The 25,013-nt window shown below is 35.3% G+C and overlaps 3 protein-coding genes and 3 non-coding genes across 7 annotated transcripts; 2 read left to right on the top strand and 4 right to left on the bottom strand.

Moving 5' to 3' along the window:
- Positions 1–2,519: 2,519 nt before the first annotated feature.
- On the top strand, positions 2,520–11,924 carry LOC107844722 (jacalin-related lectin 3-like). The gene is given in 15 exon segments (XM_047397852.1): positions 2,520–2,592; positions 2,953–3,165; positions 3,470–3,955; positions 4,027–4,077; positions 4,079–4,297; positions 4,299–4,610; positions 4,613–4,735; positions 7,262–7,300; positions 7,658–7,870; positions 8,175–8,684; positions 8,761–9,006; positions 9,084–9,581; positions 9,917–9,952; positions 10,052–10,273; positions 11,354–11,924. Coding segments are annotated over 15 exon segments (3,468 nt in total). The 5' UTR covers positions 2,520–2,589; the 3' UTR covers positions 11,651–11,924.
- A 2,354-nt stretch (positions 11,925–14,278) lies between these two features.
- On the top strand, positions 14,279–16,615 carry LOC107843988. 2 transcript variants are annotated; one of them, XM_016688441.2, is made up of 3 exons: positions 14,316–15,246; positions 16,115–16,190; positions 16,294–16,615. In XM_016688441.2, the coding sequence occupies exons 1-3, from the start codon at positions 14,533–14,535 to the stop codon at positions 16,332–16,334; spliced, it is 831 nt and encodes a 276-aa protein (XP_016543927.1). In that variant the 5' UTR covers positions 14,316–14,532; the 3' UTR covers positions 16,335–16,615. The 2 variants fall into 2 exon arrangements, with proteins under 2 accessions (XP_016543926.1, XP_016543927.1); XM_016688440.2 differs by lacking the exon at positions 16,115–16,190 and having other exon boundaries at positions 14,279–15,246.
- Positions 16,616–20,318: 3,703 nt separating this feature from the next.
- LOC124888208 lies at positions 20,319–20,399 on the bottom strand. The gene has a single exon (XR_007046339.1). It is a non-coding gene; the product is annotated as a small nucleolar RNA SNORD36 (small nucleolar RNA).
- Positions 20,400–21,067: 668 nt separating this feature from the next.
- On the bottom strand, positions 21,068–21,146 carry LOC124888209. Its single transcript, XR_007046340.1, has one exon. It is a non-coding gene; the product is annotated as a small nucleolar RNA SNORD36 (small nucleolar RNA).
- A 689-nt stretch (positions 21,147–21,835) lies between these two features.
- Positions 21,836–21,958, bottom strand: LOC124888365. The gene has a single exon (XR_007046491.1). It is a non-coding gene; the product is annotated as a small nucleolar RNA U19 (small nucleolar RNA).
- A 2,526-nt stretch (positions 21,959–24,484) lies between these two features.
- On the bottom strand, positions 24,485–25,013 carry LOC107845188 (arabinogalactan protein 21). The gene has a single exon (XM_016689435.2). The coding sequence runs from the start codon at positions 24,903–24,905 to the stop codon at positions 24,726–24,728; it is 180 nt and encodes a 59-aa protein (XP_016544921.1). The 5' UTR covers positions 24,906–25,013; the 3' UTR covers positions 24,485–24,725.

The raw sequence follows: 25,013 nt of genomic DNA, 5'->3' as shown, positions 1-25,013 counted from the left end.
ATGATTTGAATAGTAACACACATTTGATGATTGACAAATGCATTTGGTTTTTTCGTTCAATGAGAGAAAGCACAAGGCTACGCAAAAAAACGTAGTGAGCGTCGCAACAATGACAATAATATATCCAGTTTAATCTCGCAAGTGGGATCTAGGCGGTTCCAACTTCCTTGTAGTCTTTCTGACGGGCTACAAGATCCTCACGAGCCCTCTGAGAACTCGCCTTCCTCCATACATTCACCAACATACCAGTGGACAAATGCTTACTTGGAGCACATGAGATCAAGCTTGTGGTATAGTCGATACAACAACAACATACCTAGTGTATTCCCACATAGTGGGGTCTGAGGAGGGCAAAATGTACGCAGTCCATACTACTATCTCTGAAGAAGTAGAGAGGCTGTTTCTGATAGACCCTCGGCTCAGGACCAAAGATAGTAAACAAAGTTGAAATAAAACATGAACAAGATGAAATAGATCACCCACAAAGTAGTACCCTACACTATCAAACCGGGAGCACACCCCTCACCCCAACCGTCCTACGACTACTAGCAAGGCTACACCAAAGCACTTCTATCTACTAGCTATGCCCCACCCGCCCGCACTAGCCCTCTAACCTAATTTGTGTCTTCCACAACTTCCTATCTAGAGTCATGTCCTCGGTAAACTGTAACTGATCCATAGCACGTCTAATTACCTTCCTCCGGTATTTCTTCGACCTACCTCTACCCCTCCCGAAACCATCCAAAGCTAACCGCTCACACATACAAACTGGGCATCAGTGCCTCTCCTCATCACATGCCCAAACCATGTGGTAGAGTTGCTAAAGATGCACATTGCACAAATGCACCCGAGGAAGGTCACCACCAGGCACCTGGTAGTTGATGCCACACTTAAAACCAGCTGTTCACCTGAAAGTAAAAGCAAATACCATTAGTCACAACTACATCGTGTAACAAAAAGGGAGCGTGAAAGCACGGAGGGGAAGAGAGAATGGGACAACAACAAGAGTCGCGGAGCATATCAGTTTAGCCTATTCCACCATGGTTCAAGCAAATGAACTGTCTGTTAGTTCCCAAGAAAAATTTAAAGAGATAATGGTAACAAACACACCTGAACTATAGTTTTTTTGCGAGTTTTACACCTAAACTATCAGTTGTTCCCTTCCCTAAGCGAACTATCACCATCCATGTAATAAAACACACATCAACTATAAGTTGTTCCATTTTCCTATGTGCCTGAAAGGTGGTGATATTTCAGGTAGGAATAGAGAACAGCTGATAGTTGAGGTGCGTTTTAATTCATAGATGCTGATAGTTCAAGTAAGATAAGGTAACAAGCGATAGTTGGGGTGTAAAACTCGTGATAAAAACAATAGTCCACGTGTGTTTTGATCAACAACAACATACCGAGTGTATTCCCACCCAGTGGGGTCTGGGGAGGGTAGATTGTACTTTCCACTGTCTTCATTGTTCCTCCTCGACAACTATTTTAGTCGGTGTTATTAGTATTTGATCTATTAATATGTTATACATGCGCACGTCCATTATCTGACTCAGTGGAGATTACAACTTCACAACCACAATCCTCTATACAAGCAATGTGAAGATTACACATGAAGAAGAAAGTTCAAAACTCAGCTTTCAAATATGCAATACTCAAATATTAATAACTGAGAAGACGGATATATAGTAAAGCCAGGTTTCGACTTCTTTCCATAATGTACAACGTGTCGCCACTACCAACAGCATTAAATACCAAAAAGCCTTGCAAATCAGTGCAGTTTTGGGCTAACTTTCTTTTCCCACAGTGGAGCATTTCACATAAAAGAAGTTAGTTGATATAATTCAGATATTCGAGTAAAGAATGACATTGATTGAGTCTTAGAAAATGAAAAAAGAAAGTATATGTACAAGTTGTTTGATGCCCTGGTCCTTACTTCATTCACAACAGTAGGTTCCAAATCAACAAATAGAGCTCGACTGCTCGGGGTACATGCTTTGTTACTTCGTTTTTAAAGAGTCACATGGAAATGGCAAATGCAGCTAGCTAGTGTGCAAGAGAATGGAATATTAAAAGCTGACTCGTGGCGCTTCTTAGAAAATGATATTTCTATTGGGATAATGCAGACTGCATTAGCGTTCAACTCAATGTGATGACGAGAGGCCAAACGCTTCCTCGGCATCTGTAAATTGTTATTAATCGATTACAGATGCTATGCCTTTATCAGAAAGAACAAATTCATATTCAGAAAATGTTCTAGTTTTCTTGATGATTCCCCCTTTATTTTGTCCAATCTCGCAGAAAGTTATCACTGGACAATTACGCTTTGCACTGTATGAGAATTTCTAGACACCTTTATGTGTATGGGGCTTTGTCAAAAGTTCAAAAAGCATATTATGGGGTGTAGAGAATCATGTTCTTTTCCTTTCATTTCTTTCCCTTCAAAGTGGAACCAAGAATTTGCTTCTTTCGGGTATATTCTACACTTCTGTCAATGAAATCATTCTTTCTCAGGTTTATATATTCCTCCTGTGAAACGCTAAACTATCTGAGTCTCTTTCTCGGCATCCTCAGTTGTTATACTTCAATATGGTAAGCAAGTATTTGTCTTTTTCTTCAATTGATTTGAACAGTTAGTGTGTTAGTGATTTGATTGAGCATCATATGTGTTTATTGTGTTTCGGTTATAGCACTGGTGTTGTCAGTGTTGTTGGTACTGTTTCCTTTAGCATGTTGCTATGTTTTCTTCATTGTCGTTTTCTTGCCTTATACCTACTTTGATTTGATGTACTCGAGTGAGGGTCTTCCATAAGCAACCTCTCTACCTCCATGAGGTAGAGGTAAGGTCGTATACTATATGCTCCACTGACCCTACTCATGGGATTTCACTGGGCATGTTGTTGTTGTAGTTGTAGAGATTTGATTGAACTGAGAATGAATCATCTTTTGTAGACTTTCGGGGATCATGGAGAACAGACCATTTCAGTCGGACCGTGGGGAGGTGAAAATGGATTGCACTGGGATGATGGAGTTTATACCACCATAAGGCAACTGGAAATAGCTCATGGAATCGGAGTTGATTCTCTTAAGGTTGAATATGACAAAAATGGAATCTCAGTATTCTCAGAGAAGCACGGTGGCAGTGGAGGAGCTAAAACAGACAAGGTTGGTATCACTTGTGTCTTGTACATACTATTCTTAGCACATTATTTTGTGAAACTTTCTATTTCACACAATTAGCGGAACCAGGATTTGCACTAAGGGGGTCAAAAATGTGAAAAGTAAATACACGAAGAAGCCAAAAGGGGTTCAAACTCTACTATATATACGTAAAAGATAAGTTTAACCATGTATAAACAGTGTAATTTTCCGTTGAGAGGGTTCATCTACCTAGCTACGCCCTACATCTGTGAGCTTCATAGAGTTGTTTCTAACACTATTTGATGTTTTTTTTGTGCTTTTCTTGCAGATAAGACTTAATTATCCAGATGAGTTTCTAACTTCTCTGCATGGATACTATGGTAGCTTGTACGAAAGGGGGGCAGTTTTTGTGCGATCGCTTACATTTGAAAGCAACAAAAGAACATATGGACCATATGGTGTCCAGCAAGGAACATATTTCACGTTGCCAATTTCTAAGGGAAAAATTGTTGGCTTCCATGGAAAATCTGGCTGGAATCTTGATGCTATCGGAGTATATATTGAGCCTATTCAAAAATCTTTGCTGACTACTTCTCATGCTATCGTTCATTCCAAACAAAGCATTGTCCATGGGATGGAGAATTATGAGTACTCAATGATACAAGGAAGTCCTCGTAAAAACTTTGATCTCATCGTTGCAGTTAGACGCAAGGAGGAGAACGACAGCCTTTTACCTCCAACCACATTTTCGAGACAAACTTCTAGTTCTGAATCTTCTGATAGGGATTCCATCTCTACCGAACCAAATAAAAAGGTAGGAAACATCTCATACTTTCGTTTTTCCAAATACTGCGTATTCTGAAATACGCTATATATATGTTACAGGTTGCAACTATAGCTCCTGCCCCTATTGAGAGAGTCCCGTCGAAAACTATATATCAAAGGTGTTGTCAAATATTGTACCTGGGGTGGAAGTGGAGGGACCGTCTTTGATGATGGTATTTATGATGGCGTTAGGCAAGTTTACTTGTCACACAACGTAGGAATAGTTTCGATAAGAGCTTGCTATGACAAAAATGGACAGGCAATGTGGGGAAGTAAGAACGGTAGTACTGGAGGATTTAAAACCGAAAAGGTGTGACTATATGAGTCCTCTTGTTATTGATTATCCATCAGAGATTTTGACTCACATCACAGGCTACTATGAACCAACTATGATTATGGGACCGAACATCATTCAATCACTAACGTTTCATACTACAAAAGGCAAACATGGACCATATGGAGAAGAAAAAGGACAACAATTCTCAACGAAGTTGAAAGAAGGGATAATTGTTGGCTTTCATGGGAGGAAAGGATTGTTTCTTGATGCACTTGGTCTTCATGTGTTGGAAGGCAAAGTTGTCCTATGTTTACCCCCTACTCCCGCCTCCGCCCCTAAACCTATCAAACCAGTTGCAGCAGAGCAATTGTTCCATCTTTAACTGCCCCATCTCCGCCGAAACCTGTCAAACCAAAACCAGCATCTGTCACTGAGGTTGATGATAGTACACAATGGACCTTTAAACTTGGAAGAAAAGGACTCACTGAGGAGGTATGGAATTCTGTGCTGAAAAGAATTGGGCATTGTTAAGAGATGCTACTCTCTGCATATATTTCAGAGCCAGGTTTCGACCCTGGGACCTGTGGGTTATGGGCTCACCTGCGCAACTCTGATGTTGCTGTTATATATTATTTAACTAGTAAATTAGATGGTTAATTGTTAAAATGTTTTAATGGAATCTTCTCTTTTACCATATGTTAGATGTTGATATCTACATTCAAATCAAATAATTTGTTATAGTAAAACAAGATGGAAATGTTTTTTCCTAGAGAATATTGTGGACAATTGGCTTACATAGCTACTAAGTAACTATGAGCAGTCCGATGTAATTTAATCTCCATACGTTCGATGACTCCCTCCTAAAAATAAAGGTGACTTAGTGGGATTTTCTGACACATTCAAATTAGCAGAACTTCAAAACGGATATCGAACACTAACTATACTTAGTTACAACAATGATTTGAGTAGTAACACACATTAGATGAGTGACAAATGCTTTCAGTTTTGTTTTTCAGTGAGTGCTTAGGTTTGATTTTTCAATAGTTCTAATTTTTATCGATGAGAGAAACCACAAGGCTACACAAAAAAGTAGTGAGCGTCGCAACAATAACTATAACATATCCAGTTTAATCTCACAAGATCCTCACGAGCCTATGAGAACTCGCCCTCCTCCATACATTCACCAACATACCAGTAGACAAATGGCTTACTTGGAGTACGTACATGAGATCAAACTTGTGGTATAGTTGCTAAACGTGCATATTGCACGAATGCACCGGAGCACCTGGTAGTGGTTGCCATACTTAAAACTAGTTGGCCACCTCAAAGTACAAGCAAATACCATTAGTCACAACTAAACAGTGTAGCGAAAAGGGAGAAGGGAAGCAGGGAGGGAAGACAGAATAGGACAACAACAAAAGAGTCGCAGAAAATGTCATGTTTAGTCTATTACACTATGGTTCAAACAATTGAACTGTCTGTTAGTTGCCCCGAAAAATTGAAACTAACAGATTACTTCCAAATAGTTCTGTGATGTCCATGTTAATATCATCGTCAAACCTCAAGGAGGTCGTCAAAGATGAGATGATTTGGGTAATCAAACGGTTCAAGTGTGTAGGTAGGCCTTTCGATATCTAAGGCTCTTCTGCATAAGCAATGTGGAGATTGCACGCGAAGTCAAAAGTTCAAGACTCAGTTTATGAATACATCATACACAAATATTTATACCTGCGGAGATGGATGCATAGTAAAAAGCCACATTTCAACTTCTTTCCGTAGTCTACAAAGAGTTGCCACCATCAGCAGCATAAATACCAAAAAGCCTTGCAAAACCAGTGCAGTTATCGACTACAACAACAACAACATACCCAGTGTATTCCCACATAGTGGGGTCTGGGGAGGGTAGAGTGTACGCAGACCATACCACTACCTCAGGTGAAGTAGAGAGGATGTTTCCGATAGACCCCCGGCTTAGGACCGATAACAACATAGCAATCACAAAACATAAATGCATATAGACTAGTACAGTATGCAAAACAAACTAACACCGCTATCCACAAGATAATACAAAAAACTATATATCCGATATCATAGGCATCACTCAACACCACGAACAAGAAACTTCAAACACAAAAAAAGAACGCTCCATTGTGAAGCATTTCACGTAAAAGAAGTCAACAACAACATACCCAGTGTATTCCCACCTGGTAGGGTCTGGGGAGGGTAGAGTGTATGCAGTCCATACCACTACCTCAGGCAAAGTAGAGAGACTGTTTCCGATAGACCCCCAGCTCACGTAAAAGAAGTCAGTCCATATAATTCAAATATTCGAATAAAGAATGAAATTGATTTAGTCTTTGAAAATGATACCTGTAGAACGTCTTCTTGCAAAGTTGCTCAGTATGGAATATTGTCTTTATACACAACAGTAGGCTCCAAATCAACAAATAGAGCTCGACTGCTCGAGGCACATGCTTTGGTACAAAACATCACATGGACATGGCAAATGCAGCTAGCTAGTGTGCAAGAGAATGGAATCTTAAAAGCTGACTCGTGGCGCTTCTTAGAAAATGATATTTCTATTTGGTGCTGACAGCATCAACTCAATGTGATGACGAGAGGCCAAGCGCTTCCTTAATTAGCATCTGTAAATTATTATTAATCGATTAAAGATGCTATGCCATTATCAGAAGGGACAAATTCATATTCAGAAAATGTTCTAGTTTTCTTGATGACTCCCCTCTTTATTTTGTCCAATCTCGTAGAAAGTTATCGCTGTACAATTACGCTTTGCACTGTGTGAGAATTTCTAGACACCTATATGTGTATGGGGCTTTGTCAGAAGTTCCAAAAGCATATTATGGAGTGTAGAGAATCATGTTCGTTTCCTTTCATTTCTTTCCCTTCAAAGTGGAACCAAGAATGTGCTTCTTTCCGGTATATTCTGCACTCCTGTCAATGAAATCATTCTTTCTCAGGCTTATATATTCCTCTTCTGTGAAACGCTAAACTATCTGAGCTCTTTCTCGCCATCCTCACTTGTTATCCTTCAATATGGTAAGCAAGTATTTGTCTTGTTCTTCGATTGATTTGAACAGTTAGTGTGTTAGTGATTTGATTGAGCATAGTATGTGTTTATTGTGTTCCAGTTATCTCACTGGTTTTGTTGTTGTTGTTACTGTTTCCTTTAGCTTGTTCTATGTTTTCTTCATTGTCGTTTTCTTGCCTTATACCTAACTTTGATTTGATGTACTCGAGTGAGGGTTTTCCAGAAGCAAACTCTCTACCTCCACGAGGTTGAGGTAAGGTCTGCGTATGCTCTATCTTCCCAGACTCCACTTGTGGGATTTCACCGGGAATGATGTTGTTGTTGTAGTAATTTGATTGAACATGAGAATGAATCATCTTTTGTAGACTTTCGAGGATCATAGAGAACAGACTATTTCAGTCGGACCGTGGGGTGGTGAAAATGGATTGCACTGGGATGACGGAGTTTATTCCACCATAAGGCAACTGGAAATAGCTCATGGAACCGGAGTTGATTCTCTTAAGGTTGAATATGACAAAAATGGAACCTCAGTATTCGCGGAGAAGCATGGTGGCGGTGGAGGAGCTAAAACAGACAAGGTTGGTATCACTTGTGTCTTGTACATACTATTCTTAGCACATTATTTTGTGAAACTTTCTATTTCACACAATTAGCGGAACCAGGATTTGCACTAAGGGGGTCAAAAATGTGAAAAGTAAATACACGAAGAAGCCAAAAGGGGTTCAAACTCTACTATATATACGTAAAAGATAATGTTAACCATGTATAAACAGTGTGATTTTCAGTCGAGGGGGTTCATCTACCTAGCTATGCCCCTGATCGGTGAGATTCATAGAGTTGTTTTTAACACTATTTTATGTTCTTTTTGTGCTTTTCTTGCAGATAAGACTTGATTATCCAGATGAGTTTCTAACTTCTCTGCATGGATATTACAGTAGCTTGTACGAAAGGGGGTCAGCTTTTGTGCGATCGCTTACATTTGAAAGCAACAAAAGAACATATGGACCATATGGTGTCCAACAAGGAACATATTTCACTTTGCCGATTTCTAAGGGAAAAATTGTTGGCTTCCATGGAAAATCTGGCTGGTATCTTGATGCTATCGGAGTATATATCGAGCCTATTCATAAATCTTTACCGATTAGTTCTGTAGTTCAGTCTCAGCAACACCATTCTATCGTTCATACCAAACAAAACATCGTCCAAGGGATGGAGAATTATGAATACTCAATGATACAAGGAAGTCTTGGTAAAAATTTTAATCTCATCTTTGCAGTTAGACACAAGGAGGAGAACAACAACATTTTACCTCCAACCACATTTTCGAGACAAACTTCTTCTAGTTCTGAATCTTCTGATAGCGATTCCATCTCTACCGAACCAAACAAAAAGGTTGGAAACACCTCATACTTTTCTATACGTTTTTCCAATACTGCGTATTCTGAAATACGCTATATATATGTTTCAGGTTGCAAATATAGCCCCTGCCTCTATTGAGAGAGTCCCGTCGAAAACTATCAAAGGTGTTGTCACATATTGTCCCTGGGGTGGAAGTGGAGGGACTGTCTTTGATGATGGTATTTATGATGGTGTTAGGCAAGTTTACTTGTCACGCAACGTAGGGATAGTTTCGATAAGAGCTTGCTACGACAAAAATGGACAAGCAATGTGGGGAAGTAAGAACGGTGGTACTGGAGGATTCAAAACCGAAAAGGTATGACTATATGAGTCGTCTCGTTAGATTTATTGATATTCTTTCTAATTCACATCCATCATTCGGTTCTTTTTCAGATAATATTCGATTATCCATCAGAGATTTTGACACACATCACAGGCTACTATGGACCAACTATGATTATGGGACCGAACATTATCCAATCACTAACGTTTCATACTACGAAAGGCAAACATGGACCTTATGGAGAAGAACAAGGACAACAATTTTCGACAAAGTTGAAAGAAGGGATAATTGTTGGCTTTCATGGTAGGAAGGGATTGTTTCTCGACGCACTTGGTGTTCATGTGTTGGAAGGGAAAGTTGCCCCATGTTTACCTCCTACTCCCACCTTCGCTCCATCTCCCAACTCCGTTAAACCAAACGCAACATCAGTCCCATCCTTACCTTCACCAACTCCCCCCAAACCTATCAAACCAGCTGCAGCAATTGCTCCATCTTTAACTGCCCCTTCTCCGCTGAAACCTGTCAAACCAAAACCAACATCTGTCACTGAGGCTGATGATAGTACACAATGGACCTTTAAACTTGGAAGAAGAGGACTCACTGAGGAGGTATGGAATTCTATGCTGCTCGGACAATCCAAAAATTTTGCCACACCCATGTTGGATCCTTCAAAAATGCTCTACTTTTGAAGGATTCGACACATAACCAATGACATTTTTGAAGAGTCCGAGCAACATAGGAGTTATGTTCCCTAATATATACTAACACACTTAACTGCTAGTCTTTCTGTTTACATTTAATACGAGCGATAGCTACATATATAACATGTCGAAAGTATCTTTAGAATCTTGTAGTATTAAACATATCGTGTCATTTCTACAAGAGCGCGACATGAAGTAGAGTTCCTAACTTAACGAAATGTATCATTTTTTTTTTGGAACAGACGAAAAAGGAAAAGAGAGCGATAAAATGGAACGGAGTGAGTAACGCACATGCTCCACATCCCACATAGACAAGTGAAAATGACAAAAGACTAATACTAAGGTGATCATTTTTCGTGTTTTTGGTTTGATGTTAGGGAGCACAAAGGATAGTGAAAGATCCAGCACCATATGGACCTGGTCCATGGGGTGGAGAAGGTGGAAAGCCATGGGATGATGGAGTTTTCACTGGGATCAAGCAAGTCATCTTAACACAATCATCAGAGGCCATTTGTTGTATCGAAATTGAGTACGATCGGAATGGACAATCTGTTTGGTCAGTAAAACATGGTGCAAATGCTGGGAAATTGACAAATAGGGTACACAAACACTTCCTTCTCTGTATTTAACTTGAGTTGATCGTCAAAAGAACACCTAAAGTATCTCATTTTTCTGAGTTTCATACCTGAACTATCAGTTGTGCGAGCGCTTATCAAACCACACCTCAACTATTAGGTTTGCGAGTTTCCTACCTGAAGCATCACCATCGTTCAGGTAGAAAAAGTGAACAACTGATAGTTGAGGTGTGTTTTGATAAATATGTAGTGATAGCTCAGGTAGAAAACTCGTACACCTGATAGTTCAGATATGAAACTAGAAAAAAATGGATACTTTAGGTGTGTTTTTGACCTATCACTCATTTAATTGCGAATGATAGTTGGAAAAACCTGATAGTTTAGATATGAAACTAGAAAAAAATGCATACTTTAGGTGTGTTTTCGACCAATCACTCATTTAATTGCGCATGACAGTTGGAAAAACCTGATAGTTTAGATATGAAACTAGAAAAAAATGGATACTTTAGGTGTGTTTTCGACCCTTCACTCATTTAGTTGCGAATGACAGCTGTAAAAAAATAAAAGAATTGCCCTTATAACAAAGTGTTTTATACGTGAACTATCAGGTGTGCAAGTTTCCTACCTGAACTATCACCATCGTTCAGGTAGGGAAAGTGAACAACTGATAGTTGAGGCATGTTTTGATAAATATTTAGTGATAGTCAAGTAAGAAACTCACACACCCGATAGTTCAGGTGTGTTTTTGACTCTTCACTCATTTAATTGTGAATGACAGTTGGTAAAAACAAAAGAATTGCCCTTATAACAAAGTGTTTCGTACGTGAACTATCAGGTGTGCGACATTTATTTATCAAACTACACCACAAGTCCACAACTATCAGGTCTGTGAGTTGCCTACCTAAACATCACCATCGTTCAGGTAGGAAAAGTGAACAACTGATAATTGAGGTGTGTTTTGATAAATAGTTAGTGATAGTTTCACAACTGATAGTTCGGGTATGAAACTAGAGAAAAACCGGATACTTAGGTGCGTTTTTGATCCTCCACTCATTTAATTGCAAAGCATTGCCCTTATAACAAAGTGTGTCAAATTTTTTGCAGGTAAAATTAGAGTATCCTCATGAAGTCCTAACATGTATTACTGGATTTTATGGTCCAATAAGTAAGGAGATGGGATTGAAAGTGATAAAATCATTGACATTTCACACCACTAGAAGGAAGTTTGGTCCATTTGGAGAGGAACTAGGAACATATTTCACATCATCAACAACACAAGGCAAAGTGGTGGGATTTCATGGGAGAAGTGGAATGTATTTGGATGCAATAGGTGTGCATATGCAACATTGGTTGGGCAATCAAAAAACCTCCAAACATTCTCTTATGAAAATATTTCACTAAAGTTTGATACTTATTTTCGCTTGGCATAACACATAAACAGACGCTCAAGACACTTTCAAATTTGAAGTGCTTACTTGTCGGCTGCGATCGAATTTAATTTAAGTGTTTGTATATGTATTATGTCTTTTCTAATTTGAATAAAGAAAAGTCGAAACACAAATAAATTTTGTGTGGAGTCTAAGAAACATCTTCTTATTAATTTGGTTTGTGTGTATGAGTGAATAAATGAAAGTATTTTTGTAATAACATTTGGATTTTGATGAAAATGTTTAAATGAAGTATTATTCCAAAATCTTTACTTATTGTAATTCATCTAGCAAAATGCTTGAGCATGATGTTAATAATCAGCGGCGAACTCAAGATTTTAAATTATCAATTTCGGATCACAATTTATTTTTACTTATTGAATTTGATATATATTATTATTAAATTTGATGTAACTTTTTTTCCCATGATATCAAGACAGAATAACATATAACAAATATAAGATCTTTTTATTATTATAAATTTACACAATCAATTTTTTTTTTTCAAATAATAAGCGAATATAAGAGATTATTTCTTGTCGTGAATAAATTGCTTACTAAAAAAAATTAGGTAACGCCAAATGTCCATGCCTTAAATGTTGTTTTCTTTTTTTTCCTTTTGGTCCACGTTTATTAGTTGTCTACCCTTAACTACCTATTCAATTGCCCATTTCATATATATATATATTTGTTTTTATTATGTAATATAAATTAGAACATGAGTCAATTTTATCTTTTTTTGGACCTCTTCAATGGCTTTTTGTGTGATGACAAAAAAGATTTCTAGCCACTTCATTTTGAATATGATAGGCATTAAATGTGCAATAATTATTTTTTGCCCTTCCATCTCCATTGGAACTAAATATTTATTTCATTTTGATTTAATATTTTCTTTTATCCTATTAAATAATTCTTTTTCTTTTGAGTCCAGATGATATTTATATTATTATATTATAGCAAAAGCAGTATACCGGAGAGAAGATGTTGGGAAAGAACGCCTAGGAGTCAGTATTATAAAATAAAATAAATTGAGAGTGTAATAGAAATAAGAGAGAGAATTCTTAAAAATAATATAAAATAAATTAATTTAGGATAGGAAGTAAGAATTTATAATCACTATATTTTCATATTCAAACTCTAAAACCAATAGCATTGTGCAAAATTATGAGTCTATTAATGTCATAAAGTATGTCATTATGGAATTTAGAAAAGAGCTTGTTTAGTAGGGTCCTAAGTTAAATAAACTTTTGTAGGCTTTTATTATTAATTGAATTTCAAGAAGATTAAATTCCAATTAATATATATACCTAAAATTGGATTCTTCTATGGCGGTGTATCTAAAGTGATAAATCTTTCAGAATTTTGATTCATAAATATGAAATCGCCCTTGATGAAGAAATATTTTATCATCTAACTGAAATTTTTTGATATAAATTTAAATTAATCGAATTAAAATGAATACTGAATACAAAAATAGAAAAAAGAAACTTCTTTCACGTGGAGATGTCATGATCAATGCTTCATTCAAAGGGAACTCCAACAAGCAACCTACACTTGTTCTTTTTTCTTATTTCAATACTTTTCTCTAATTTCTTAATTAAAATAAAAAAAATATACAAAATATCTCTTAAATTTTGCTAATTTGAAAAGAAAAAATACAAAAAAGTTCCATGAGAGGGGGTTACACTAGAAATGATTTTCTTTGGCTATGACTTTTTTAAACTCAAAAATAGGAGGAATTTGAGAAGTAATTTTCTTTTATCCAAATTCCAAAGTGACAATAAACAATTCAAGCAATCAAATCAATATACAGAAAAATATAATTCAATTAATAATTCAAAATAATATCCAGTAGACAAACAAAATGGGATTCTTTCTAAGTGGGTCCCTCTGGACCATCACTAAATTTGTCACACGTCTGGCTGATAAGCTTCCACCTATATGACTTCATTATTCTATCAAAAACAGATTGAGACGAATAAGATTCTTTTATCCCTAATTAAATATTTTGAAATTGAATTCAAAAAATAAAAATAATTTTATTATTGGAAACACTAATTTCTCTTAAATATGAGATATGAGCATTGATTATATTACTGATCTCAAGTCAGTGGTGTACTTAGGATTTAGGAATTGTGAATATTTTGAAGGTTTGAATATGTATATTGATATTCAAAATTATAATGTTCTGCTTAAAAATTAAAATATTCAACTATTTTCTTGATTTACTGACTATTTTTTCATGAGTTATATTTATTTTTATATATTTTTTATATAATTATATCTAATCTGTTTCGAATGTAATAAGTGTCAGAGCACCAAAAAAAAGTCATAGGTCCAAGCATTGTGATAGAATGATAGCCAATATAAAATTTAACAATTAAAACTCCCGCTATATGCAGGATTCGGGAAAGAGTCCCAACATAGGGTGTAATGTACGTAGTCTTATCTTATATTTATGTCAAAGCTTATTTACAAGACTTGAATTCATGATCTTCTGATCACATGACAACAACTTTATCAATTATTATTATTATTAATAATAATAAGTATTATTTTATTAATATTATTAGTGAAATCGTGAATCTGAATTAGTCGGTCCAGATGATAGATGATGAGACAAGGTGGGAAAGTCTATCACAATCCCAACAAGGCAAAGTTCAATCTTCACTCCCTAAAGAGTAAGAAGACACCTCCCACACCACAGTGTGTGTCTTATTGCATACAATTCCACTTTATGAAAGCCACCCTTTCTTTAATTACGCCAATAATTCATCAAAGCATATATCATCCCACTCTTGTAGCCCTTTTCTCCATTAGATTCTTTCTTTTTTTCCAAAAAAAAAAAATAATAATATGGATCTTGAAGATTGGGAAATTCTTCCTGATGATGGATTCCTTCAAATCCATGATGATGATGGCAAAATGATATTTTCAAGAAAATATACTTCTCATAATTCCAAGAATGAATTCAACATGAATTATTTCATTTGTCCATCTCAAAAATCACCCCAATTTGTTGACACTACAAAGCACCTTCCAAGTGTGCCTAATCAAATAGTCCCTTTTCATGTTCAATTAGAACCAAATAATCAACAAGAGGTTATAAAACCACCAAACTTTGGAGAAAATTATGATCAAGAAAATGTCATTATTGCAAAAGAAGTCATCACTAAGGTCCCTCTAGAGATTAAACCACCAAACTTTGGGGAACATCATGATCAATTCTCACAAGTTTTCTTCAAGAAAATGAAGGAAAATGAATTTGAGAACATGAAAATGGACTCACCAAAGTCCAACAACAAGACCATTATGTCACAAGTTGATGCTGACCCTTTTGTATTTGAGGAAAAAGAAGAGGTTGACAAAGAGATAGTGATCAAGAAAATTGATGAAAATAGCAATGGCGGCCATGGATTGAACTTGTTGAACAAGAGTTTGAATGGTATTGGTGCTATTTGTTCTTTTGGGATTGCCGCTGCTGCTACTATTTGCATCATATTCATTGGTAATCACCAAAAAAATAAGCAGAACCAGAAGCTTAGGTTCCAAATCTTTACTGATGACAAGGTTTGGCATGCTTTCAATTCAAAAAGCATTATCTTGGTTGATTTATATAAAATTACTTGAATAAAACTAGATCGCGTTGAATCATATTGAATATTTGACGATATATTCTGTACCTTGCTAAAAAAAAACGATTTGATACAGTCATAGTAATTTGTAGAATGTTGTCTAACAGTTTAAACTTTTAGATAAGATAGCACACGTTAACATCATGTTGGATTTATATAGGTTGTACTTTTTCTGTTAGTCCATAAGGATCGGATACTCATAGTCCCAAATAGACGTGTTGAGACTCGAACTGTTTAAGCTTTTAGATAAAATTGCACACTTTAGCATCATTTTTAGTAGGCAGAGTTCTTGACATTCCATTTCTCGCGCTGGATTTATAGGTTGTACTTTTCCCGTGAGTCTGTAAGGATCGGACACTCATAGTCCCAAATAGGCGTGTTGGGACTTGAACCTACGACCTCTTCCATTATACGAATTAAACCTTTTAGTGGCTCCTCTTCAACTCACAACCCTGATCCTGATCCCGAAGACAGATTTAGGTAAGGTAAGTAGTTCCTACGCACCTCCTGACCCCGATTCTGAAGACAGAATTAAGGTTAGGAAGTGGTTCCCGCCAGAGGCAGAGCCAGGATTTCACCTAAGGGGTTCAACACCTACTATAGATACATAAAAAATAATTTTAATCTTGTATAAATGGTATATCTTTCCTTCAAAGGGGGTTCGAATGACCCCCCTAGCTAAAGGCTAGCTCTGCCCCTGGTTCCCGCACACATCCTAACCCCAACTCCCGAAGAACCACTCCTACATACGATTCTGCTCCCTCTTCGTACTATCATGAAACTTGTATCCGAATTTCTTTCAGGATAAAAGAATCTCATTGTCCCCTGCAAAAAGCAAGAAAATCTTTTTTCGTGATCGATTCATAAAAAAAGAATCAGGTCTAGTTAAACACTCTTATCGTTCACCTTTTTTTCCCTAACACTAATGTTTGTTCGATTTGGTCTAAGAAAACTCTTTTATGTTTTCGCGGGATTAATGCAGAGGATCAAACAAGTAGTTCACCATGCAACCAGATTGAATGAAGCAATTTCATCAGTGAGAGGAGTTCCTGTTACAAGAGCACACATTACAGTTGGAGGTTACTATGATGCTCTTTAATTGTTCCATCATGAACTTCTTTTCTCGGAGAAGAAGCAATGACGGTATCTGGAGATATAGGATTTGTATTATATGTATGTTGTACTTGTACATATACATTCCAATATTCTGCAGAGCTTGTAGTAAGGTTATTTGTTATGAAGAAATTGGTGGACGGTTCATATTAATGCAGTTTTATTCCATGAATGTAAGATTTTGTTCTAAATTTTATGCGTTTTTTGTATGTTTTTGGCACTTGGTTTTGTTCTAAGTTGCTCGGACTCTTCAAAAATGTTGCCGCACCTTTGGAGGATCGGACAGGCACGCATAGACAGTTTTGACGAGTCCAAGCAACTTAGGTTTTGTTCAAGTTCTGGAAAATACTAACTATATTGCTAGTTTTGGCAATGGTTAAGCGTGAAACTTAAGTTATATACATTGACAGTCCAAAAGTACTTTAATCGTCGCACGACTATCTGCCTAACCCTTTGCTCCGAGGGACCATAGATCGGAAAGTGTCTTCTAAACGATTGCATTCATCCAAAAGAGAAGGGAAGTGGCCTATGTATTTGCATGACGCGCCAGATTTCGCCCTATCTATACCTGGAGCTACTCCCTCCTAGTTGGAGCTCATGTGGAACCTTTTATTCTGACGTGCATCTACTCTCTCTTAAAGGATGAACCACGCCTTCACTATTGCAAGAATATAGCGATCGAAGAGCTATGACTCAGCTGCTTTTCGTATTACACCGTATTGCCCGAATGTGGCATGCTGCAAGAGCATAGGTGAGTGATAAGCATAGGAGGCGTGCCCGAAGGGCAGCGACAGTAGTGCGGTTCCCATCGCGTCATTGACATTTGCAGGGTGACGGGAACGCACTTCGACTGCCTTGTATCAGGTGAAGAGACGGGGGTGGTAGGCTTAGTAGGGCTCGAACCTACAATATCACCATTATGAGCAGTACATTTCAACCGACTAAACTATAAGTCCTTACGAATCTCTACATGCAATTCGCTCATTTTGAGAAGAGCGAACGGAAAGAGAAGCTACTCCCTCCTAGTGAAAGCGCTCATTTTGAGAAGAGCGAACGGAAAGAGAAGCTACTCCCTCCTAGTGAAAGCTAATGTGGAACCTTTTATTCTGACGTAACGACGGTAGAACGTAACTAAATATTACTAAAAAGGAAAATAAAACTCATAAGTACCAGTAGAATTGATAATAAAATTAGAAAAGTTGCTACTAGTAGTGGCCAGTGGGGACTGAGAAGATGACTTACTGTTAAGGATAAACTTATAAATTAATATGTTTTAAACAAGTTGGGTAGATATTTATTTTTGTTATAAATTGACTAGAAGTAATGAAAGGGACTGGTTGAATTAGTCGACCCATCTATCTACTATATAAATGATATATTTATTTGAATAGTGACTTGTGACCTACCAATTAAATTATTTGACTATAAACTTTTAGCTTGATTAAATCTCTTATTAAGTTTGAATAAAATATTTAATCATATATCTATATGTACCAAAATTCAAATGTTATACTTCTTGTCATTTCAATCTAAATTCAAAGCCCAGAGCAAAAATATCTATATGTATCAAAAAAAATTTGGTAATTTTGAATTGATTGATTCAATTTCAATTGACCATCACATAATCAAATATTAAATACTCCCTCCATTTTATTTTAGTTGATCCTTTTTTTAAAAATATTTGTTTTAAGTGAAAAGGGTCAAATATACCCCTTAACTTTGCAAAAAAGGTTCAAATATACCCTCTATTATTAAAGTATAAAAGCAAATATACCCCTAAACTTTGCTAAAATGTCCAAATAGACCCCCCATTACAAATTAGCCCAAATATGCTCTCGCTGTTAAAGTTTAGGGGCAAATATACTCCTTAACTTTGAGAAAAGGTCCAAATATACCCTCCGTTACAACTCATAACCCTACCCATCAATTTGGACCAACCCATAACCAGACTCAAATTTTGTTTATCAAAATTTCAATCTTATAATATTATCAAAATATTTCATCAGTTCAATAACTTTTCAAATATTATGTTAATGTTGCATTTTTCTTATTACCAATGTGTTCTGCTTCAAATATTGTGTTGATATTTCTTATTAAATGTTACATTTTGAAATATTTCAGTAGATTAGTCCTTCGTGATAAAACCAAACAATATGAAAACAAACCAAAGTTTGAAAAATGCAATATCAATACAATATTTGAAGTAGAACACATTGGTAATAAGAAAAATGCAACATTAATATAATATTTGAAGAGTCATTGAACTAATGAAATATTTCGCTAACATTGTAAGATTGAAAGTTAGATAAACAAAATTTGGGTCGGGTTATGGGTTGGTCCAAATTGGTGGGTCGGGTTGTGGGTTGTAACGGAGGGTATATTTGAATCTTTTCGTAAAATTAACGAGTATATTTACTCCTAAACTTTATCAGCGATGACATATTTAGGCCAAACTTGTAACGGAGGGTATATTTGGACCTTTTTGCAAAATTTAGGGGTATGTTTGCTCCTAAACTTTAACAGCGAAGACATATTTAGACCAAACTTGCAACGAAGGGTATATTTAGACCTTTTCATAAAGTTAAGGGGTATATTTGATCCTTTTCCCTTGTTTTAATTTAGTTATTTCTTTTATTAAATCAAGAGAATTGTATAGAGAGAGTAGCTGATAAAAATCACGATGCATATGATAACTTACTTTTAAGCCATGACGATACATTTTTATCAAGTATATTTAAAGGCAAGCCTCTATTTCACTTACATTTTTATCAAGTATATTTAAAGGCAAGCCTCTATTTCACTCCAATAAAGTGAGCGATATGATCGTCAATCGATACTACAAAGACAAGCTCTATTTAACTTGAATACGGTGAGCGATATCATCAATCACCTTATCTCCTTGAATTCTGGATCCAACATCAAGCTTTTTCTCTTAATTAAAACAAATAATTTACTAAATTTTTCTTTTCTTTTCTATTTAATCCTTCTCCTTAAAAGTTCCTATTCTCCAATTAGTGAAGTCTGTGCCCTTGGTTAGTTAGATATTTTAATTACGAAAAAAGAATAAATATACCTCCAAAGCATGATAAATGGTATGTACATATTTTTCATTCATATATCGTTAATGAAATGGTGTGTATATGCCGCTCACACTAACGGTAGAAGTATATATATACCTAAAATGTGACAAATGGTATATACATACAATTTGTCAGGTTCGAAAGTATATTTTTCACTTTTTCATTTTAATTTTTTTATCTTAAATAATTAATCCAAATTCAATCCCAATTAAATCTAAGACATGTCAATCTAACAAACGCATTTCTCTCATTCATGCAACGATATACATACAATACAGTAACACTTACTACTATCAACTTAATTGAACTCCTCACGTTTTAATTTTTAGCAAATTTCGTTGAAAAAACACTACCCACCAATGATCAACATTATTTATCTGCATCTCCGTCGAACCGAAAGCGCCCTATCGATGAACCATCTTCGTCGAACCAGAAACAGGAACAAATATTTGGCATTAAAAACTAAAAAGGAAGAAATATACCCAAACAATGATAAATAATACATATATACCCTCCGGCATTCTTTAAATACACATATCACATATGCATACGTATATACCCTCCATCATACTTTGAAAACACATATGCCACTACCGTTAATGTGGAGGCATATTTCATTAACATTAGAAGCATATGAATACCCAAAGTATGACAGAGTTCAGGGATATATTCGTTTTAATAAAGACAGATTATGGCGATATTATTAGATTAAAACTTTGCAGTAAGAATGAGTTTCATCTTAATATTCAAAAATAACATTCTGCTCAATTCAGTACACTAAAATAGTTCAATAGAGGCTTAGAAATACAAATTGGAGGCATCAGTTTTAAAAAGCTCGAATTTGGAAAATCACAATTTAATCAGTTCCAAAATAATAATAAATCATCATCTGCCTCCAAATATATATATTACTTAGCTTCACATCATACTACTACTCTCTTAGTAGTATAAATATCTTTATTTCCACCTAATGGGGTCTAGAGAGGGTAAAATGTACGCAATTCATACCACTACCTCCAAAGAAGTAAAAATGTTGTTACCGATAGACCCCAACTCAATACAAAGAATAGTAAACAAATTCGTAATAAACCATGAAATAAGATGGAATAACAGAAATAAGACACCCACGGAGGAATACCCTACACTAACAAACCGCAGGCACCCCCCACCCTACTACTAGCAACTCCAACCCATGAACATAACCCTAAGACTACCAGCCCAACTACCTCAAAGCTCTCCTAACTACCGAATACAACCCACTAGCCATCTAACCTAATGTAACTGCTCCTTATCACGTCTAATCACCTCTCTCCAGTATTTCTTTTGCCTACGCCTACCCTGCCCGAAATCATGCAAAACTAGCCTCTTACAACTACGAACTGAGGCATCCATGCCCCTCCGCATCACATGCCCGAAGAATATCATTCCTAACTCTATCACCCTAGTAAACACACACATCCAACGAAACATCTCATTCCTAACTCTATCACCCCTAGTAAGCACACACATACAACGAAACATCTGCATTTACAACAAATCAAATCTAAGTAACTTGGAAAATTGGAGGCATCAGCTTTAAAAAGCTCGAATTTGGAACATCACAATTTGATCAGTCCAAATAATAATAAATCATCACCTGCCTCTACAAGCAACACACAATTAATTCATAAATTTGATTGATTATTATAAATAAATAAATTGAATGTTTGAAAGAACCTATAAAAAAGGAACAGATGAGAGGAAAGAAATTATTCAAACCCCTCAAACTAAATTCATTAAAGAACAAAATCTTGAGATTTGGTTCTTTATATGTTACTATATGCCCCTGTCTGAACCTAATGAATTTTTCAATAATTCATTTGGGAATTCTTGAGGCAAATATTTAATTACTATCAATCAATTCATATACCATTTTGGATTCCATATACACCATTTTCATTACAGTTAACTACACATAGGGTCAGACCACAAGAGTCTAATGTATGATTTGCGTCCTTGACCTCCTGGACACGAGGAGGTCACTTACTAGAGTTGCAATAAATACAAAAAAAAAAAAAAATGGTTAGTACATATACATAGTTTTCCAAGAATTGATCAAAAACACTACTTTTACTTTTTACAAAAACAAAATACTACAACAATAACATACCCGGTGTATTCCCGGGGAGAGGTTAGAGTGTATGCAGACTATACCTGCTATTTCTGATAGACCCCGGCTTAGGACCGATAGGATAGCATAATACCAAACACAAAACATAAATGCATATAAACTAGTACAGTATGCAAAATAAACTAACACCGCTATTCACATAGATAGGGAAGATTTAAAGGGGGTGTACAAAAGATGCTTAAAGGACAATTGATGAAGAAGAAGAACAGCAAAGAGTTCTTTCAAAAGGCCTTAAATTGAAAGCATCAAAAGAATTTAGTGTGTGCCTCCTAACTAAGCCAAAATATGAAACTAATAATTGTTCATATGGCTACTCAAAGAGGCAATTGGTAAAAACAAAACAACAATCAAACTGCAGTTTGATGCATTAAAGCTTTCGCAAAACACAGAACAAAACCCAAAAAAATAAAAAGGGTTTAGGGTTTCATAGAAAAAGGTGAAATAGTTTGATATTGCTGCTGCTGAATAATGGGTGTTATAATATATGGTGATTTTATGGAGAAGGTTTAGGGTTTCATATATAAAGACTAAAGTAAATATTCAATTTGTTTGTCTCAAATAATGGCCCAAATAATATTCATTAGTCTTATGGGCTGGCCCAATGATATTATTTATACCTATATGGACTGCATTTTGGGCCCAACAAAGGTATGTAAAGATTCAATTTTAGTAAAACATTCACGGATACCTTATTTGGATATCGTTATTTAACATGTATTTCATTTGTTTTTTTGAATCTTTTGCACGTCTATTCGCCTCGGGACAAGTTTAAATATGTGGTGTCTATAGTAAAGCTTGACAAAACGTAAAACATTCACAGGGTACCTTATTTGAATATAGTTATTTAACATGTATTGATTTTTTTTGAATTTGTTGCACGTCTATTCACATTGAGACAAGTTTAAACATGTAGTGTCTATAGTAACACTTGACAAAGCATAAAACATTCACGGGTACCTTATTTGAATATCGTTATTTAACATGTATTCATTTTTTTTGAATCTTTTGCAAGTCTATTCACCTCGGAATAAGTTTAAACATGTGTTGTCTAGAGTAACGCTTGACAAACCGTAACTTTAAACAAAAATGTCTAGGAGTTATTAGTGGCTGAAGTTCAAATTCTATCTAAAGTATAACAAAAATTATTAAACTTTAGTCATATGTGCATGAACTTTACGCAAAAATATTTGAACTTCTAGCGAAAAAGCATTGTTATTCAATATGTATTTATTTTTTGAATCTTTTGCACGTCTATTCACCTCGGGACAAGTTTAAACAGGTGGTGTCTAGAGTAACGCTCGACAAAGCGTAATTTCAAACAAAAGTGTCGCAGAGTTATTAATGATTGAAGTTCAAATATTTTTATCTAAAGTTTAGACAAAAATTACTAAACTTTAGTCATATGTGCAAGAACTTCACGCAAAAATGTTTGAACTTCTAGCGAAAAAAACATTGTTATTTAATATGTATTCATTTTTTTAATCTTTTGCACGTCTATTCATCTTTGGACAAGTTTAAACATGTGGTGTCTAGAGTAATGCTCGACAAAGCGTGATTTCAAACAAAAATCTCTAGGAGTTATTAACACTGAAGTTCAAACATTTTTATCTAAAGTTTAGATAAAAATTAGTATTAAACTAGTCATATGTGCATTGACTTCACGCAAATATACTTGAATTGAACTTCTAGCAAAAAGGCTAAAGTGTAATCATATGAAACTTCAAACACCAATATGACGTATTTTTACTTGCATATAGGGCGACTTACACGGTGATTTCAACATCAGGTACTTGCGCACTTCTATCTTAATTCTACCGGTGTGTTAGGCATGAATTTTTAAAATTTTCTCATGTTTGAATTTTGATTGATTCAAAATACATCTTCTTGAAAAATTAGTATCATAAATCATATATAAATTCTTTTGGAACAATATTATGAAAACATTTTTATAATTTGACAGAATCAGAGCATTCAACTTGCACTTTCATCATCATCATCATCATTATTATTATTATTATTATTATTATTATTATTGTTGTTGTTGTTCTGAAAAAAAAAGTCCCTAACAAAAACAAAAGGCAATCCCACCACAGGCTTCTAACTATTTCACCGACAAAATGTGAGGTGTAGAATAATGCAATATCCAAATTGCTTCCCAATAATAATTCTATTTTTTGAAAAAGATTTTAAGTATAAAAGAACTGTATAGAAAAACCATTTTTTATGTATTTTAAATTTGTTATCACAAATTATTTGTTTTATTTTTCTGTATTTTAAATTTGTTATCACAAATTTGTCACTTCAATGATGTAAGTTGAATCATTTTTTCCTCTTTTGTAATGTAATGTAGTTGTTATATAGTAACCTTGAGAAGAATTTAAATGTTAAATCATAATGTTTTATTTCATTTTGGGTAAAATAAGTCATCCCAACTCTTATTTGTCCCAAAAAAAAAAAAAAATCACCCCACAAGTAGAGAAAAAAAGAGTAGTGCTGTGCAATCAAACAGGAATAAGCAAAATAAAAACAAAATGAACACACACGGTGGATATCTTTAACAAAAAGAATCACGGACAGTGGTGGAGAAATTCACTGTATCGAAAAGGAATATAAGGAGGAGCCAAAGTTCTAATAACAACGAGAACCGTCATATTAAAACAACTTTCTAAGTCGCACTTATATAATACATGCATACAAAAAAACTCTCTAAGTCCAAAAACATACAGGTCCATATCGATCTCAAATATGGATCGCACCGCAATTTTTTCATGACCGAATCAACAAAAATTCGAATCACAAACTCTAACACGTAGAAAATCACATAAAACTATATATATTCATAATAACATAATAATATCCATAACATATGTGCAAGGTAACAATATTACAATGAGATACAAATAATAGTACAAATAAATGAACCTCAATGTCCTTCTAATCTCAATGATCTAAACACACTGAGTTGAAATAAACGAACAAACAAACAAAAAAACTACTTATATAGTTGGACCAAACAAAGAGCTATATTTCATTAGTCGATGTTCACACAAGCTAGAAGAGAAGTTCAAATGCAAGAGCTACAAGAGAAGCGAAAACGGTTGGTACGAATACTGAGGCATCTGAGGTCGGAGCAGGTGCAGGTGCAGGCTCATCCGCTGCATATGCGTTCTGAATTTCGAACATAGCTACCAACACGACCATCAACAAAATATTCATCTTCATTGCCTCCATTGTTGCAAATTTTTTGGAAAAATTGAAATATTTTTTTCGAGAGAAAAAAAATATCACAATTTACAAATAAATTGTTGAAAGAAAGAAAATAGCAAGAATTTATGGACG

The sequence above is a fragment of the Capsicum annuum genome, chromosome 10 (assembly GCF_002878395.1).
Source record: "Capsicum annuum cultivar UCD-10X-F1 chromosome 10, UCD10Xv1.1, whole genome shotgun sequence".
Classification (NCBI taxonomy): domain Eukaryota; kingdom Viridiplantae; phylum Streptophyta; class Magnoliopsida; order Solanales; family Solanaceae; genus Capsicum; species Capsicum annuum.
Note: the sequence above shows the minus strand (reverse complement) of the source record. Positions and strands in the feature narration are given on the sequence as shown.

Excerpts from the sequence above, each read along its gene's own strand:
- LOC107843988 (XM_016688440.2), top strand. The coding sequence starts at position 14,533 with ATGGATCTTGAAGATTGGGAAATTCTTCCTGATGATGGATTCCTTCAA. Across the intron at positions 15,247-16,293 it reads AAATCTTTACTGATGACAAG|AGGATCAAACAAGTAGTTCA; the intron begins GTTTGGCATGCT and ends GGATTAATGCAG.
- LOC107845188 (XM_016689435.2), bottom strand. The coding sequence starts at position 24,905 with ATGGAGGCAATGAAGATGAATATTTTGTTGATGGTCGTGTTGGTAGCT.